The sequence below is a fragment of the Manis javanica genome, chromosome 4 (genome assembly GCF_040802235.1).
Source record: "Manis javanica isolate MJ-LG chromosome 4, MJ_LKY, whole genome shotgun sequence".
NCBI classification, from domain to species: Eukaryota; Metazoa; Chordata; class Mammalia; order Pholidota; family Manidae; genus Manis; species Manis javanica.
The window spans coordinates 162,994,625-163,012,918 of NC_133159.1; the positions used below are offsets into that span (position 1 = coordinate 162,994,625).

Consider the following 18,294-nt stretch of genomic DNA (forward strand, 5'->3'; position numbering starts at 1 on the left):
AGAATAATGGTCTCTTAAATATATAAAATAAAATACATTCCCTTAAAAGAAAACCAATATTATTGAAGTGGTTATCAAAGCATTTATACTTGTATTATATAACAATAAACATGCTTCAGTGGCTCTTTAATAACCAGCTCTAGTGGCAGTCTAGTAACTAATTATTTTCCAAGTATTGAGGAGTATATACGATATTTCGAGCTATCAGTGACAACTTGATGTGCTAGTGTCTGTGGTTTGTATTGGTGACAAAGTCAGAGGCCCAGCTAGCCCTCATGACAGGAGAAGATATTACTTAAAGGTTAGGGGACTATATAATGTTTTCCCATCCAGATTCATGGACTCCCTGAATGTCAAACACACACCCTGTGGGGCACAGGGCCATGGGCAGGGTTACGACCCCCTAGAGGGGGCATGGGTTTGGAAGAAGAGCTCACGTGGGTTTTCAGGCACGGGATGGGTGGGCCCCCACACCCCACCCAGTGTAAGTAAAGGGAAAGGCAGAGGCGCCTCCCTTCCCCACTGGCCACAGATGGGTGACCCTCACGGCTCCTCCCTGACTTCCTTGTCCTGATCCGGAGCATTGGGGGAAGTGAAAGCCCACTTGGCCCTGAGAGGAGCTCTCCGCGTCCTGTGTGTGCTCCTGAGTGTCTAGCGAGCACCATGCAGCCCCTCACCCTGCTGTGGGGCTGTCTCCTGATCCCAGGTAAGATGGGGATGTGGAGGACGGGAGTGGAGGGATGTGGGGCTCATGACCAAGCTGGCCCTTGGGTCTGCAGAGAGAGGACCTCCTGTATCTACATTTCCTTTTTGTGAACTAGTGCACCCGCCTGATCCCTCCAGGCTTCACCCCCCTGGAACTAGTCCTTAGCCCTCAGGTGACGGCCAGGAGCCACGTTTTCTCTGGACCTGTGGGTCCCAGCCCCTTCATGGCTGTGTGGCTGTGAGGGAGACTTCCCTCTCTGGTTCTTGTTTTCCTATTCTGTGCCCAGCGTGGAGGCAGACAAGACACCCTCTATGTGGTTGCCATGTTAAACTCAGCAAGTACTTCTCGAACCTCACTAAACCACTCACAACATCCCTGAGAGATAAAGAATTAACCCTGTTTATCAATTCACAGGCCTGCCTTGTTTCTTTTTTGACTTTTAACATAAAAATTCAGGATATGTCTTACAACTCATGTCATTTTTTCAAGTTACAATGTCTTTTCTTAGTGGTACATCAAATTATGGTGTAGCTTACAAATGAGAGCATCTTCAATTCAATGAATAGGACATTATCATCTACAGATGAGCAAACTCAGAGACCAGAGAGGTCAAGAAACTTCTCCGAGATCACACAGCTTAGTGGCAGAGCTGGAATTCAAACTCCAGGCTGTCCAAATCTAGAGCTTTTCTCCATCACCACCCTTCAATGCACCAGCATTAAGCAAACAGTGCAGTCCAGTCCAGAGGACCTGTGGCAGGGGAGGGGAGTACCAGTTCTTAAAGGGCTGACCCCAGAAAGCAGTGACTGAGGAGGTGTCTTCTGGTCTTGTCCCTGGTGCTTGAATCCAGGGAATTCCAACTTCATCCTTGCTGTGTTTCAGGTTGTAGAGCCCTGATGGGCCCGAAGGAGATCAGAGGATTTGAAGGTGACACTGTATCTCTGCAGTGCATCTATAAGGAGGAACTGAGGACATACAAAAAATATTGGTGCAGGAGGAGAGGGTTCCTTTTCTCCCGCTGCTCTGGTGCTATCTATGTGGAAGGAGATGGCCAGGAGAGGACGGAGGGCAGGGTGTCCATCCAAGACAGACCCCAGGAGCTCACACTCAAAGTGACCCTGAGGAACCTCACTCTGCAAGACGCTGGGAATTATTTCTGTGGGGTCAAAAAATTGGGCCCTGATGAGACTTTCATGGTCTCTCTTCTCATCTTTCCAGGTAATAAATGTTTCTCCGTCCCTGGCTAGGGCACAGGAGATGCAGAGGGGAAGAGGGAGGGGTGGGTGGGTGATGAGCAGTGGGGCCAGTTTCCCCATCACAAGGGGGTGTAATGCTCATATCAACCTCACCAGAGACCTGCAGGACGCAGGGAGAGGAGGCAAGTCAAGGTGCTCAGCTGCTGCTGGGGCACAGCTTGGCCATACGGGCCTCAGCTGCTCTCTCACTCTCCCTGCCCAAGGTCCCAGTGCTAGTAGGTGGCAGAGCAAGACTGAACCCAGATGTGTCAAACCCCACACTCAGTGCCTTTCCTCTCTGCCCATATGTGGCAGACAGATTGCCGTGGGCTAGGGACAAGACTGACATTCCACAGAATAAAAAGACTCCCTCCCTGGAGTCAGAGAGATCCCTGAGGATTGCTCAAGCTAGGCCCCCCACTGCTGCATCCCCACCCAGCCCCACAGCATCACCTACACCACGGCCATACTGCCTCACCCTGCCTGTGGCCCCAGCTCTCCTCCCTTGCCTCCTCTTCCCCGGATCTTGGAATGCCTGAGAACTGGCCTCGGAGGTGCTGGTTGAGTTCAGGGACAGGCAACTGGGGCTGGAGCATGTCTCTGACTGCCCATGATCCCACCTGGACCTGCTGAGCTGAGGACAGAGAAACCAGAGAAGGCCCTGGGGAGTGGGCCACCCCAGTCTGCCAGTCAGTCGGGGTGAGGTAGGCCTTTGCATACCATTTCAGAGACGGGGGCACTGAGGCTCTGAGAGATGAAATGATTTGGCCCAGGTCTCACGGTCGGAAGTGGTGGAGCCACAATTCAAATGCAGGTCATTTCTGGCTGTGGTGTCTGTTCTTTCTCTCTCCTGGCCCCCAGCTGGGACCCATCCCATCCCCAGGCACATTCCCACTGCCAGATCCCCATGATCCATAGGTCTTTAATTCAGTGAAATAAAGGTAAACACCAAATGATACGGCGGCATCAAAACCACATTGAACCTGTTCTCCATGATTCCCTGATTGCCTCCAGTTCTTATCAGTATTCTGACCTCGTTTTTACCTAGTGGTGATCAATTTTACCTATATTTGAGCCTTTCCTGTTTTCATTCTTACTCTCAATTGTAATTATTTATTTGTGTACGATGTATGCATTATTATGTTACCCACCTGTATCAGACCTTGCTGACCTCTCTCTGTTGACAGTTGGGATACTGAAAATAAAGAAGATGAATGGCAGTGGTGTGCTGGTGAACATTCCAGCTGGCTGGGGAGGCTCTGATCTGTAGTGTTTGCCAGTTTCTGTGGTGCCACTGTCAGTTTCCAGCCACCCACACTTTAACAATAGGCTCACAAAGTTCCTGAAAAGTTAACCATCAGCTCTTTGGAGCGAGTGTGAGCCATCTCCAGCCCACCACTGAGCAGCATGAAACACCAAAATGTCTAGGAAGTTCAGAACAAGGCGAGAGCGCCCACTATCATTTCTTTCATTCCCTGTTGCCTGGAGGTCCTAGGTAATGAAATATGACAGGGTAAAGAAGTATAAATATTGGAAAGGAAAAGATAAATTCTCTTTATTTGCTGGAAATTTAGTCATTTACTCAGAATAATCGGAGAAAACTGACCTAGAATTAGAATAGAGATGGAGGGATAGGGGAGAGTCCAGGATGGCTCATAAGACAGACGAGGTGAATGATGGGCATGGGGGGTTGGGGAGTGGCTCTTGGGGGGTTGGCCACACCAGGTTTCTGCCCACTGTGCTGAGCACAGAGGTGAGGCATTTTACCCTTGTGAGTGTCCCAGTAAACAACTTGTTCCAGCATCAATGAGTATTAGCTCGGCCGGCGGCACGCTCTAAGTCCTGTGGGTGTGAAAAGGATGAAGGCTTTGCTCCTTCTGGGGAAAGCATTATGGAGGAGTTAACTTTTGAGCTGGTGCCCTAGGGCAGAAAGAAATGTGTTAAACATAGATGGAAAGGACAGGCATGGCACAGAGAGGAACAGCATGTCAAGGCATGGAGGTTTGCAGGAGGCTCGCTTAACTGGGAATGAAGAACAACTCTGGCTGGCGGCCTGAATGGGGAAGAGGTGAAACCTACAAGGTGGGTTGAAGACTGAGCTTAAAAGGCCTTGAAAGGCGTGCTAAAATGTTTGAACTTCAGGTTATAGGCAGTGTGGGGGGGCGGTCAGCTTATAGGCAATGGGGGACAGGCGCGGGCATTGACTGTTCTGATGCAGGAAGTGATAGGATGCAATATATATTTCAGAGACAAAACTGGCATCAGGAAGGGTGGCCCAGAAAGGGCAGGCTGGTGAGCAGCTGGGCACAAGGGATACTGAAGGTCTGAGTGGGAGGCCACGGGGACCACAGGAGGGAAAGGCCAGCAATCAGCTGGAATCTATCATCAGTGGCTCCAGGTAGCTGAGGGGAGGAGATGACGCTGCTCTGAGCCGAGACTGGGGGTGGGAACGCCGCTGGCTGCTCCCAGGGAGGACGTCCAGCCCAGAGCCATGACCCTTGTCCACCTGAGACTAGCTTCTCCCTTCCCTCTAGGTCCCTGCTGTCCTCCCTCCCCAGCTCCCTCCTTTCAGCCTCTTGCTACAACCAGCCTCCAGCCCAAGGCAAAAGCTTGGCAAACTCAGCCCCCAGGATTGAGTGAGTGAATGCTTTTTCTGTCCTTCCCCCTTGGCTTTATAGAGAAACACCCAGCGAGTGCCAGCCTGGTGCCAGATGCTCCACTGTGTGGCCCCCACAGCCCGGGAGCTGGACTTTGGCTGAGGACTGGAGGCTCAGCAGTTAGACGGTTGGCTCAAGGTCCCACAGGAAGCAGCCCAGCCAGGGAGTAGGCACAGCTTGACCACAAGCTCAGGCTCTGTATACCCCTGGGGTCTGAGGGTGGGCAGGAAAGGCTGGGCCTCAGACCCTGCCCTCTGGACCTGTCTCTGACACCCAATGGCTGGGGAAGGAGGTCATGGCCTGCTGAGGCATAGGTGGTGAGGGTGGTCATGTGATGGTGACATAGGACTTTCTGGTGAGGGCAGAGACAATTGGCCAGGACTCTAGCAGGAGGGCAGAAAGGCTGCAGGCACAAAAAGGGGCTGAAAACTATGCCCTGGTGTGGGGTGTGCCTGAGATGTGGCTTGTTTGCTCAAAATGACTTCGTCTAGGCCTCTGTTGACTTCCTGGGGTATCCTGTAGCTGGGGATGTTCTGAGAAACTGGTCCCAGGGAGGCTTGGGTTCAAGGGCCTCAGCTCAGAAGTCTGGGGATGCCGGGATTCAAGGGTCAGGGAAGGTGCTGAGGCCTTGCTTTTGGACTTCTAGCTTCTCCTGGTCTCCACGCAACAGTCACCACAGCGCAGCAGGGGAAGACAGGGGCCGAGGCCTCTCCATTCGCAGGGACCTCCCTGCACTGGCACGCAGGGACCTCCCCGCACATAGGAACCTCTCCATCTGCAGAGACCTCTCCTCATGAAGCAAACTCTCCTCATGCAGGGACCTCCCGTCCAGCCTCACCGCTGGACCCCACCTCAGCAGGAGACGCCGGTGTTGTCCCCAGCAGCAGCTCCAAGTCCAGGTGAGTCCCAGGTGACCAAGGTCACCTTCTGGGCCATCACCAAACTGTATGGTGCTTTTGAGCAAAAAAGGACCCAGCACTCACTCATCTAGGTCAACACACCTCTTGTCCTGGTAGCACACAGAGCAGAGGGCAGATTCAGCTCCCATTCCCCTGGCAGGGCCCTTGAGCAGTGAACTACCTGCACTACAGGGGCCAGCAGCCCTGGTGGCCTGGACATGCGGGGGTCACCATGGCCCCTGTTCCCACCTCTCTCCATGCCTCAGACTGAGGAACAGCCACCCCAGTTCAGTAGCTTTCACCTGTACACTCAGCACTAGGCCCTGTGCCAAGATGAACATATGGAATGAAAAAAAGGTTTTTTCTTACCCAACTGGAGTCCCAGCCTGAAGGACAGGGATTATATTATAGCTGCACTCAGTTGCCGACTCCGGCTAACTGCTGGCAAGTTCAGAACCCAGCTGAAAGTGCCCCCTGGGGTTGGCAGTGGGGGCTGGGGTCCCTTCCATTGGGAATGACCAGGTGTTATGGTCCTTGGTGCCCTCTAATCTCCTTGGGAAAGACAAGGGACGGAGCTGGGGCTCAGAATAAGAATGCCATGGTGCACGGCATGCCACTGATATCTGGTGACAGCCCCCGAGCTCCTTCCATCTCCTCTGCAGGGTGCATGTCCCAATGATCCGAATCTTGGCCCCAGTCCTGGTGCTGCTGACCCTTCTGCTGGCCGCAGGCCTGGCTGCCCTTGGCAGCTGCGTGTTCCGGTGGAGGAAGGAAGGTGAGCAAACAGACAAGAGCAGGTGGGAAGCTCTCAGCCCAAGACTTCACTGCCATCTCCCCACAGCCCCTTGTGGGTCGCTGTGTCCGTCCGAGATACAGGCATCTCTGAGGGAACCGCAGGGCAGTCAGCATTAGGGAAAAGCAACCCAGACGGGTAAGTGGGAGGATCAGGGGCTCTCGGCTCACTCATGTCTGTTTGAGCTCATCAGTCACTTCTCTCCCTACTGATCCCAGAGAATCCATGTCCAGTCTCTGCAGGTCCAGCCCCTCGTGTGAGGACTGACAACAGCAGGGAGTTCAGGACCAAGCAGTTGAACTTGAGCAAGATAGGCATTGTGGCCCTACACCTGCCGCTGGGTCTCCACAGCCCCTTCCGAGGGTTGGCTTCAAATCCCAGCTCTGCTGCTTTCTAGTTGTGTGACTTTAAGCAAGTCACCTAACTTCTCCAAGCCTCAGCTACCTCCAATCACAGATATAGAAATAGAATACGAGCCACATACATCTTTTAAATAGCCACACGGAAAGAGTAAAGAGAAACTAGAGAAGTTAATTTTAATAATATACTTTATTTAACATAATGTTCAAAACATTATCATTTCAACATGGAATCGATGTAAAAAGATTACTGATACTTATTCTACATATTGAGGCTTTGATACTGAGATATTGAGTCAGTGTAATTCAGAGAAGTCACATTTCCAGTGCTCAGTGGCCTTGTGTGGTTCATGGCTCCTGCGGTGGGTGGCAGATTAGAGGGCTGACTGAAATAACAGTAATAGGCGCGACCTTGTAGCAGGCACTGTGGTGTAGTGTGTTTCTTTTATCTCCTTTTATGTCCTCAAACTGTGGAGTTAGGAACTACTTATTGCAAGCATCCCCCTCTTACAGGGGAAGAAACAGGCACAGCATGGTTCAGCAGCTTGCCCTGGGTTTGCATAGCTCCGTAGAGGTGGGGCCAGGGAGATGTGTGCAGAAGGACTTTGCAGATTAGCAATGGCATCCCCGGCAGGTGGCCGGGGTGGGGGGGGGGGGGGCCTGGACCTGCCTCCCAACTCCCTAGGAAGAAACGTAGCTTTCCCCGTATCTCCAGGTTCCCTCCTAGGAGTCAGAGAGGAGCCCACAGGGTGGAAGCATCCTAGTCACAACCTCAGAGCCTCTCAGCCCCTTGCCTCTCAAACTGTGGTCCCTTTAGCAACAGTGACATCCCCTAGCAGCCTGTTAGAAATGCAGACTCTAAGGCCCCACCCCCAACCTCCCGAATTAGAATTTGCATTTTAATGACATTTCCTGGGGTCGTATGTGTACTTTGAGGTTTAAGAAGCAATAGCCTGATGGACAGTGACTGTAATGGGGTATGTGGTGGGGACTTGATAATGGGGGGAATCTAGCAACCACAGTGTTGCTCATGTAATTGTATATTAATGATACCAAAATAAAATAAACAAACAAACAAATAAATAAAAGAAGCAACAGCCTTAGTACACAGAATTCCTTCCCCAGCCAGTTTCTGGCCCACATGGGGGGATTGCCAAATACTGATTTCAAAAAGCTGCCAAGGGGCTGAGCTGGAAAGGGCTTCTCTGTGCAGCCTGCCTGCCAACCCCCTCTGGGAAGCTCCTGTTCCCAACTCTGCCTCTGTGGCAGCAGCTGCAGGCTGCTTCTGGCTACTCCTGCCTTAAGCTGTTCTTTCTGCTCTCTTTCAGCTCAACTGGCCACAGAGGCACAGAGGAACAAGAAGGTCCAACTCTCACACTTGGTAAGGAGAGAGGCAGGTTGAAGCCACGTCCAGATCCCCACAGGGCTGGAAGTCCTGACTTCCTGGGCCTTCCGTCTGGGCCTCCCTACCTGGTCCTCCATGGTTGACCTTGAAGCGGGCCTTGCTTCCCACCTCCAGGGAATTTGTATGAGCCCTGAGATCAGCCATTCTGGGTGCAGGCCAACAGAGAACCCCCCTTATCCTGGCATCCCCCCAGGTGCCAGGCAGGGCTCAGTCCCAGGACCAGCACCATCTTCCCATCCTCCTTTTAGAACCAGAGAACAGCAGAGCTGGGTCCAAAGGAGCCTTCAAGATCACCTAGTCCAAACTTTCTCTGAGTTTGATGCAAACCCCCTTTCAGAACATCTGCGGTGGGGAGAGTTAGAAATACATTCTCTTGATGCCAGTCCCAGCCCAGAGCTCTAGGGGCAGGGCCCAAGCACCTGAGTCTTAAGCACTGTCCCTGGGGATTCAGCAACCCTGGTGTCACAACTACAGACTCTAGTCTGCTTTTGCAGAAGAGGAAACTGAGGCTCAGGGAGGGTAAAAGCCCAAGGTCACAGCAGATGGTGGCCCACAGAGAGAGCAGGACCCAGGTTTCTCAACTCCCAGCTCTCCTCTTTCCAAAACCCCCTAAGCTTTGCTTGGCTCTGAGACCAAGGTGGCATGGCTGCCCTGGGACCCAGGCTGAGGGTGGTGCTCTGGCGATCACAGGGTCAGAGGGAAGGGGGGTCCCTTGCCCATCCACCTTCCTGGAGAAGGGGACCTGTTCTGAGGCTACCAGCAGTGGGCCCTTCCCTGATCCCTGCAGAGAGACTGTCCCTTCCCACGCTGGCACTTCTGCATAAGGACAGGACAGCAGAGTCGTGGGCTCAGGAATCAGAAGCCCCTCCTGCCTCGCCCAGTTCTCCACCCAGCCCCTCTTCCCTTGGAGGTTTACTGAGATGCCTTCACTCTGACCCTCTTAACCATGAGAGCAGGAAAGGGGAGCTTCCATCACCCTGTTTCCTGGCGCCTGCAAGGACAAAAGACAGGCTAGATCCCTCTGGGGAGGTGCTAGGCAGGAATGGGGTCCTGGGCTTCGGCTTAGGAAGCAGCTGTTGTTGTCTCACGAAGCTCAACAAGGCCAAAGGTGGCGGCGGACAGGAATGAAAGGACAGTCATGGAGGCAATGGGGGTGGCGCTGCCACTGGCCACCTCCAGAGTCAGCCTCCTGGTTGTGTGTCCTGGGGCTCACCCCCACGAACTCCGGAGGAAGGGCAGTGTTGGGGGAGAACCTCCGCTGTGCTGTGGGGACACCTGGGGGCTGCACCGGCTGCATCTCCCTGCCCTACTGTCGTCCAGCACACACTGGGAAGGGCTGCCTTGGACTGCTTCCGGCCGAGGCACCTGTCCCTGCCCCTGTTTGTGTGGGAAGGGGCAGAAATGGGCACAGGGCCAGGGCAGAGGGGCTGGGGTGGAGGGACTGCCTCTTTCTGGGAGAAAGATGGAACAGGGTCTCCGGAGGGGATCAGACACAAACCCTGTGAGCATGACCAGATGAGAGCTTTGGCTTTTCTGTTTATTTCCTTTCTGGCTTTTCTGTAGTTTTTAGCAGAGTCTGGAGGTGGAATTTAAAAGGTTTGGGGTTTTCTTTGCCCACAGTCAGTGAAAGAGGAAAGGGGACACTCCACTCTCACTGCCAGAGAGCCCTGGGGGTGTAAAAACTCAGAAGGAAGTGCTAGGGGTCAGACCAGCATTGTCCTTCCCAAGACAGCTATTGCTAGAAGCTCACCTACTCTTTTATTGAACACCTACTATGTGCCAGAGGCTTTACATTTCTCATTGAATCTTCCTAACTCCTACATGAGGTAGGTAATCTTTTTTTTTTTGTATAATTAATCAACAATTACATGAGGAACATTATGTTTACTAGACTCCCCCCATCACCAAGTCCCCCCAACAAACCCCATTATAGTCACTGTCCATCAGTGTAGTTAGATGCTGTAGAATCACTACTTGTCTTCTCTGTGTTGCACAGCCCTCCCTGTGCCACCCCCCACATTGTACATGCTAATCATAATGCCCCCTTTCTTTCCCCCCTCTTATCCCTCCCTTCCCACCCATCCTCCCCAGTCCCTTTCCCTTCGGTAACTGTTAGTCCATTCTTGGGTTCTGTGTTTCTGCTGTTGTTTTGTTCCTTCAGTTTTTTCTTTGTTCTTATATTCCACAGATGAGTGAAATCATTTGAAACTTGTCTTTTTCTGCCTGGCTTATTTCACTAGCATAATACTCTCTAGCTCCATCCATGCTGTTGCAAATGGTAGGGTTTGTTTTCTTCTTATGGCTGAATAGTATTCCATTGTGTATATGTACCACATCTTCTTTATCCATTCATCTCCTGAAGGACACTTAGGTTGCTTCCATTTCTTGGCTATTGTAAATAGTGCCGCGATAAACATAGGGGTGCATATTTCTTTTTCACACTGGGCTGCTGCATTCTTAGGGTAAATTCCTAGGAGTGGAATTCCTGGGTCAAATAGTGAGGTGGGTATTCTTATCTCCCCCTTCTTACAGAATCAGAAATAGAGGCTCAGAGAGGATAAGTAACTTGCCAACAGCGACCCAGCCCTAAAGAGGCAGAATGAAAACCAGCTGAGGTCCGTGGGACTGACTCAATGCCCTGGGCTTCCTCCACCTCTCCACACTGAAATACAAGGGGTCTGAGGAATGGAGCCTACTCTTCGGCTCAGGATTCTTCTCCCAGACTCAGGAGAAAGAGCCATCCTCAGTCCATGAACGTGGGGCGGCCGTGGCCCCTGAGTCCCGGTATAGCCCAAGTGGGAGTGCTGGGCTTACATCAGGACTTGACTCTCGCTTCCCAAAGCTTCCTTGCTTCTCTGCTACTATTTTTCTATTGCCAAGAAGCAGAGGCGCTCGGGTATACCTTGTATATTCAACCACCCAGAATATGCCTCTGCACCACCTGAAACAGGCCAATTATCCGCGTGGGCAGAGGGACCAATGAGAAATGTATATTGGACACAGGGTAGTAGTTCTGGCCACTGCCTATGTGTGTGGTTTGCTCTCTGCCCCATGAGGGTCTTGGCTTAAATTCAGTCATCCTTGAGTAGGTGACACTTCTGTGGCTGCTGGAGGCCAGTGGTCAGCAGTGGCTGGGTTTTGTCCAAATCACAAACCTGCAAATATGGGATTCATGGGAAATGGATCTCATGTCAGGGGCGCTCTGGGCTAGCCCCAGCTCTGGCACGTCCTTACCACAGCCTGGCTGGGAAAGAGAGTGGCCATGAGTGACAGCATTTGTGAAATATCCTTCCCCCTTCCCTAGTCCCTCGGCTCCTCATCCACCAAGTGACAGCTCACAAAGGAATGACTCCAACAGCCACCTCTGCCCCCATCCCCTGCAGCCAGGGAACTGACAGAAGCAGGGGTCCAGCTGGTAGACAAGGGACACTGAGACAAAGACAAGTGTGCGGCCTGCCTTACCAGGATGGCAGCTATAGGAAAAGAGCTTGGGTCTAGGATCAGAGAGTCTCCGGACAGACCTCAGCTCAGCCACTCGCCAGCTGTGTGATGTCCGGCAAATTATATCACCTCTCTGAGCCTCGGTTTTCCCATCTCACGGGGCTGTGGCCAGAGAGAGAGAGAGAGATGAGATGCCCCCCAGTAGGTGTCCAGAAAATGGGAGCTTCTTTCTTTGGTTTCAGTGCCCGTCGGGCCATGGGACTTGCTGGCTGGGGCACCTCAGGGCAGCTGTGTCCTTGGGGGCCTCGGCGGAGGCCTCAGCTGGCCCCAGCCTCAGCTCTGCCCAGCGGCTGGCGCGAGGGAGCGGGAGATGGAGGAGCCCGGTGTTCCCGACCGCAGGACCCACGGGAGCAGCCAGGCCTGGGCCAGGGGGCACTCTGGCCCCCGCCGCTCCTCCCCGGGCCTTGGTTCCCTCATCTGATTGAGGAGGGGTCGCTCAGACTGATGATCTCTGAAGACTTTGTCCTGTGCTGTCGGCTATTCCATGAGTCCTTGAGGTGTCCGACTCTGCTCTCTGGGCCTCTTACATAGTTCCTGCAGCCTGCATGTTCTTTCTGCTTAAAGGATAGAAACAGCAATAAAGAAAACAAATGAATTATTCCTAGAGTTCCCTGTTGTTGAGTGGTAAAACATTATCATGAATATTCATTATAACCCTCAGGGAAAACTTCTTATGCCCATTTTACAGCTGATAAAACTGAGCCTCAGAGAGGTTAGGCGGCTTGCCCAAGGTCACACTGAGGGGTAAGAAATTGGGCCTAAGGACTGTGCCTGGGCAGCCACCCCGCCCTGCGTTTCCCTCCTCTCGCTACGGCTCGCAGACCACCACTGCTGCTAAGAAAGGGCTGTTCTAACCCAGTCTGTTTCAGCCTCTAGGGAAGAGCTACATCCCAGAGTATGCCTTGATCAATCTTGCAGGGCCCACTGGGCCCCATGCCAGCCTGAAGCCCTCTGCCAGCCGCCACATGGAGATCCAGTGCCTAAGCCAGGTGTGGACAGAGGGCCCTGGGGTCTGGAGCCACCCAGCCTCGCTCCTCACTGGCAATGCGGGCAAGTGGGGGAGGGCCCTTTCTTCTGCTTCTGCTCCCCCAACCCTGTGCCCTGGCACCCACCCATCATAACCATGGGCCTAGGCCGTTCCACTTGGAAAGCCAGGGCTCGTAACTTTACATCCTCTTTTTCCTGATCCAGAAAATTCTTGAATAGCTTATTGGGAACCACAGTTTTAACAACTCTGGGTGGGCAGGATTCCAACATCCGCAGCCAGAACCTGGCCTGCAGCCATAAGGATGTTCTCCCAGGGGATGGGTGGTATTGGGGGCTGGGGGGGGCATGAGTTAAACAAAGCTTGGGGGTTCTGGGGAGGAGAACTTGTCCTGATGGACAGAGCACTAGAACTGTGGAAAAGGCTGGGGAGGACCCAGCAGCTACCTGGAGGACCCCTAGCTGGGCTCTGCTTTTCATCCCCCACTATTCTTTACAGACTTCAGAGGAAGATGAAGCCCCTTCCCCGGACCTGGAGGGGGACATGTTCCCAGGCCCCCCCCCACACATATCAGATGAGAAGCTTGACTTTTCAAAGTTCATCTCAGTCTAGGGGCAGAATGCCCTCCAGGCCAGGCCTGCTGTGAATCTGAATGGCTGGATTTGCACCAACTCAATAAGCTTTGTGCTCCAGCTTGAGCTCACCTGCCAGACTCCAGAGCTCTCCGGGACCTCCCCACGCTCTCCTCCTGCATGCCTCAGCCCGTCCTGCAAGCCTTTGTCAGCCCTGGAGCCTGCAGTGGTGGCCTGACAGTTCCGGTGGAGACAGGGACCTCCCCGGTATGCTCACATCCGTGGCCAAGGCATGCTGCTGGACCCTCACCAGGGCCAGGCAGGGGCTGGGAGATCTGGTCTGAGCTGTGGGCCTGGGTGCCCCCCAAGACTCACCTTCTCCTGCCTCCACTCCATCCTCAGACTCAGCACCACTTTCTCTTGCATTAACGGGGGAGGATGCATGCTGGGGTTAGAAACGGAGGGTACCTTCCTCCAAAGAGGATTTGCGTTTGCTTCTAGGTCCAGAAGGATACCAACTTGGAACCAGATCAGCCCCTTCCCAGGTCCCTAGTTTACCAGAATGTCTGGTTGCCTTACCTTGTCCCTGGCTTTAAATTTAACTTTCCGAATGTGATGCTAATATTGACATTTGCCCTTAGGGCAACTCCACCTTTCCTGTCCACCGACTGTACCTATGTTTTCTTTTGTTTTGTGGTCCTTGGAGATTTCCCTTCCCACAAGCCCAGCTACACAATAAAAATTGCTTTACAAATGATCCCATTGTTTAAAGGCACAAGGTACCTTATTCACCACTTGGCCTCAACTAGAACCCTATACATCCATTTTCCAGGCACTATGTAAACCCCTTGGATTTTTGTGTGACTTTAGGGGAGGGAAGAAGACCATTAAAACTGAACTGAGATTTCCATTCTAATGAGCAGAGACTTTGGGTATTTCTTACACCAGCATAGGATGGAATAAAATCTACAATCATTACATCAGAGTAAAGGATACTTCTTCAAATTAAATATATCCAGCTTAACTATAAACTTCCTGCTTTGTTCTTCATTTTCTTGTATTGTCACAGATGAAATGGTCCACAGTCCAGTGTGGGCACCACTACCACACAGTGTGCGGGCAGGTTCCTGGGGGGCAGTGGAGACAGGAAGAGCTGTTTCTGGAAGGAAGAGCAAGCCCTGAAACATTGGGCAGGGATAATTTTTTTTTTTTTTTTTTGAGAGGGCATCTCTCATATTTATTGATCAAATGGTTGTTAACAACAATAAAATTCAGTATAGGGGGGTCAACGCTCAATGTACAATCATTAATCCATCTCAAGCCTAATTCTCGTCATTCTCCAATCTTCTGAAGCATAACGAACAAGTTCTTACATGGTGAACGAATTCTTACATAGTGAATAAATTCTTACATGGTGAACAGTACAAGGGCAGTCATCACAGAAACTTTCGGTTTTGATCATGCAATATGACCTATAAACAATCAGGTCAAATATGAATATTCGTTTGATTTTTGTACTTGATTTATATGTTGATCCCACATTTCTCCTATTATTATTATTATTATTTTTATTTTTAATAAAATGCTGAAGTGGTAGGTAGATGCAAGATAAAGGTAGAAAACATAGTTTAGTGCTGTAAGAAGGCAAATGTAGATGATCAGATGATCAGGTGTGTGCCTATGGACTAAGTATTAATCCAGGCTAGACAAGGGCATCAAGACATCAGGGATAATTTTTTATCCTATAATTGAATAATTAAACTCTGAGATAATTTGTGAAATGGTCAGGCACAGCGCCAAGACTTGCAAAAGTGAAGAGTGAATATAAATATAAACATTCAGATGCTGCCTACTCAGCACCTCCTTCCTGAGCAGGGATGATGGTCAGAGGTGCACGCTCATGCCTCACACCTGGCATAGCTGGTTCCCACAGTGCATTGTGGGTCCAGGATGGTCTTTTCTGAGGACCTTTGGCTGCTTGCCTGAGCTGAACTCCTGCCACCTGAGAGATGCCCTTGGTTAAGCAGGTTCGGTGAACTCTAACCATCAGCTCTGTCTTCTGGCAACTCTCCACAGACTCCCCTCAGCCTCAGCGTTGTTTTCCACAAGTTTTTCTCCTTTGTTCCTTAGCATAATTTTCTAATCCACTCATGATAAAAGTCCTGCAAGTGGCTATCAGTCTGTCATTTCATAACAGTTACAGTCATTACTGATATTACTGAGTACTTCGAAATATCCCTCTAGCTGAAGGGCCCCATCCCAGGTGTGGAGCTGTAGTTAGGAGTGTTTGTGTATCTGTATTTAAAGTTTCATACTATTTACCTAATTTAGGCCAAGTTTACCTTTATCCTTTTGTTCTGCCCCCGAAAGGTCTTTACACTTTAAGCACACTTCAAGATGCTTCTAGGTCCTTTATCATGAATTCCTGCTGGAGGTGAATAGGGTTAAGCTGTTTGCCTCAGCTGGAAGTAAACTAGTGGTGATGAAGAGAATGAAGCTTCTGTTCTTAACCCATTACGGGGTTCAGAACTTACACACAGTCCATTTCGTCCATATAAAATAGGAAAGTCACACAGCAGCTTATAAGGTCCTTTCCTGTTCAGCAGTTCAGAGGCCATGGCCCAACTCATTTTTCTCCTTTTTTTAATTAAGGTATCATTGATATACACTCTTATGAAGGTTTCACATGAAAAACGTTGTGGTTACTACATTCACCCATATTATCAAGTCCCCCCCATATCCTATTGAAGTCACTGTCCATCAGTGTAGTAAGATGCCACAGAGACCCTACTTGTCTTCTCTGTGCTACACTGCCTTCCCTGTGACCCCCACACCATGTGTACTAATCATACTACCCCTCAATCCCCTTCTCCCTCCCTCCCCACCCCCCTCTCCCACCCCTCCCCTTGGGTAACTGCTAGTCCCTTCTTGGAGTCTGTGAGTCTGCTGCTGTTTTGTTCCTTCAGTTTTGCTTCACCAACTCATACATTTTTAAGGAAAGAAAATTCAGACAGGTGTAACCTCAGCTAATGATTCATTTGTTCAGAGAAATGGTTTTTGATTGATTACAATTGTACTAAATCTTATGCCAAAGGATGAGGAAGCTGGGCCTCTTCCCTCTAGTTGTTCATGGTTATTGGGGGGTGGCCAGCAACACAAACAATGACCACAGTCCCAAGGTGGTCACGTGGGCTCTTGGATGGTCACAGAGAGAGTGAACGGCAGGCACTGGAAACTGTGGATTTGGATCCTGGGAAATTTCTAAGACATTTGTCCAGGTGGAGATGTGCCTTGTGAGCAGTTGAAAATAGGGTGTCAGAGTCTTCATGTGTAAGACATAATGGAGGCTTGTTTTCCAAATAGCAGGAAAAAACAGGAGCGGAAGGCAAAACACAGCTGAGAACTGGCGTATTACATTCTCATTTCCTCCCATTCTTTTGACCCTCTTTGGAGAACATAGCTTTATTTTCTGCAGTAAGTAAGGATATTATCTTGCCAATGGGTTTCAGCCCCGGGCAAGTTCACTATGGATTCAATGAGACCGAAAAATGATAATGGAACGTTTTTGGGGTAAAAGGGTTTATACCCAACTTTATTCCCACAGTGGAAGGCCAATCACTAGAATCCCATCCACTCAGAGTGAGTCTGTATGTAGCAAGCCGGTCTCTGCCTCTGGGCCTCCCTGCAGTACAGCGGTCTCAGTCTCTGTCCTCGGTGCTGCCACCACTCTAGACTCTGCCCTCCTGCAGCTGTGCAGCCATGCCACCATGTCATCCAGAGCTCTGGGCAGAGCTCTTTATATAGAGGCAATAGCAACATATTGCCCACACATGTGTAGTGAGCTAGCTGACCAGGGCCAGGTGAGAATCCTGGCCACAGGAACCTTCACTTTATCCACATATATGAAGACCCACTTTATGCTCCAGATAGGCAAAAATAGGGATGCTATTCTCTCCAGCAGTTCTAAGTGCCTTTACTCTGGCCCGAGCCAAAGTAGGTGGCAAACTAAAGGCAAGGACAGCTCCCTTCTGACTGGGAAATTCGTGAATGGAAGGTAGTAGGGAATTAGGTGATCTGTGCTTTCAGCAAAAATTCCACCACCCTCCTCACCTCGCACACATGCACACACATTCACTTCTAGGATTCAGCAGTAGACAAGGAAATCTGCTCTCAAAAATACCAAAATACCAATCCTTTTTTCAATATGCAAAAAGCATTCATTCATTCACTTGGCAAACATTATTACCTTATTTTCAAGAATTCACTTCAGCATCAGTACCTCCTGGAAATGCTTTTTGATGACCCCATGGGCTAACTGAGCAGCCGTTTCTCATTACAGTATCCTGATCTGGACTGTCTTCCTACCTGCCCTGGTAGACTCCAGGCCTTTGGATGTAGGGACCATACTTTGTTCCAAGGTGCTCAGTAGATGACTGTTGAATTAATACTCAAGATTCCATGCTCTAATTTTTCAAGGAACTGGATGAGTTATTAAAAGATATAATGGAAGAAAAAGATCCTGTTCATAATATCAACCCCAATATAAAATACAGGGTCCCTATGTAATTAAGCCTACTGAGAGACCTAATCCAAACTTTGAGATTTCACAGATCAGTAAAATTTCCACAATGTATTTTGTCAACTTATCCATTTAGAAAGAAGAAAAAATTCTAATACCACAGCCCTTTTATAAAAGGAAGACCATTTTAACCCCAAAGAGTAAGGGAGACAGGGATGTCAGGATAAAGGAAAATTATTTAAAAAGAGTGAATTTTGTTTTATAAGAAAGTCACTGTGTTCTTTTTATCATGCTGCTACTGGTGGAGAACATGCTGGTCTGTACAGTCCTGCTTGGCAGATGGGCAGGTGGGAGACCCTGGCCTGACAAGGAGGCCTGAGCGCAGGAGAGGTGACCATGATCCTGCAGGAGAAAACTGGAGAGTTCTGATTCTTCCCAAAGTAATTGGCCAATTAACACAATGCCAGGTAAGATCCCACTAGGAAGAGGGTGGACTGTGACAGAGACCCTAGATTTCACCTTCTGGAATAAACAAGAAAGCATGACTAAGAAAAAATAATTCAAGAGAGCAGTTAGAACCTTTCTTTGCTAGATAATAAATTTACTAGATAGAAATTTCTAAATAATTAAATTTTTGATAATAGCAATTAGATAAATAGATCA

The 18,294-nt window shown here is 50.2% G+C and overlaps 1 protein-coding gene across 10 annotated transcripts; it reads left to right on the forward strand.

Annotated features, from left to right (window-relative positions):
* Positions 1-536: 536 nt before the first annotated feature.
* CD300LG (CD300 molecule like family member g) lies at positions 537-13,869 on the forward strand. Of its 10 annotated transcripts, XM_073235664.1 has the most exons (9): positions 537-706; positions 1,589-1,924; positions 4,189-4,339; positions 4,476-4,577; positions 5,416-5,497; positions 6,160-6,272; positions 7,978-8,030; positions 12,425-12,544; positions 13,039-13,869. In XM_073235664.1, exons 1-9 carry the CDS (start codon positions 664-666, stop codon positions 13,053-13,055), a joined length of 1,017 nt encoding a protein of 338 aa, XP_073091765.1. In that variant the 5' UTR covers positions 537-663; the 3' UTR covers positions 13,056-13,869. The 10 variants fall into 10 exon arrangements, with proteins under 10 accessions (XP_073091765.1, XP_017536392.3, XP_073091762.1 ...); XM_017680903.3 differs by lacking the exon at positions 4,189-4,339 and having other exon boundaries at positions 5,245-5,497; XM_073235661.1 differs by lacking the exons at positions 12,425-12,544; positions 13,039-13,869 and adding an exon at positions 11,738-12,153.
* The last annotated feature ends 4,425 nt before the right edge of the window (positions 13,870-18,294 follow it).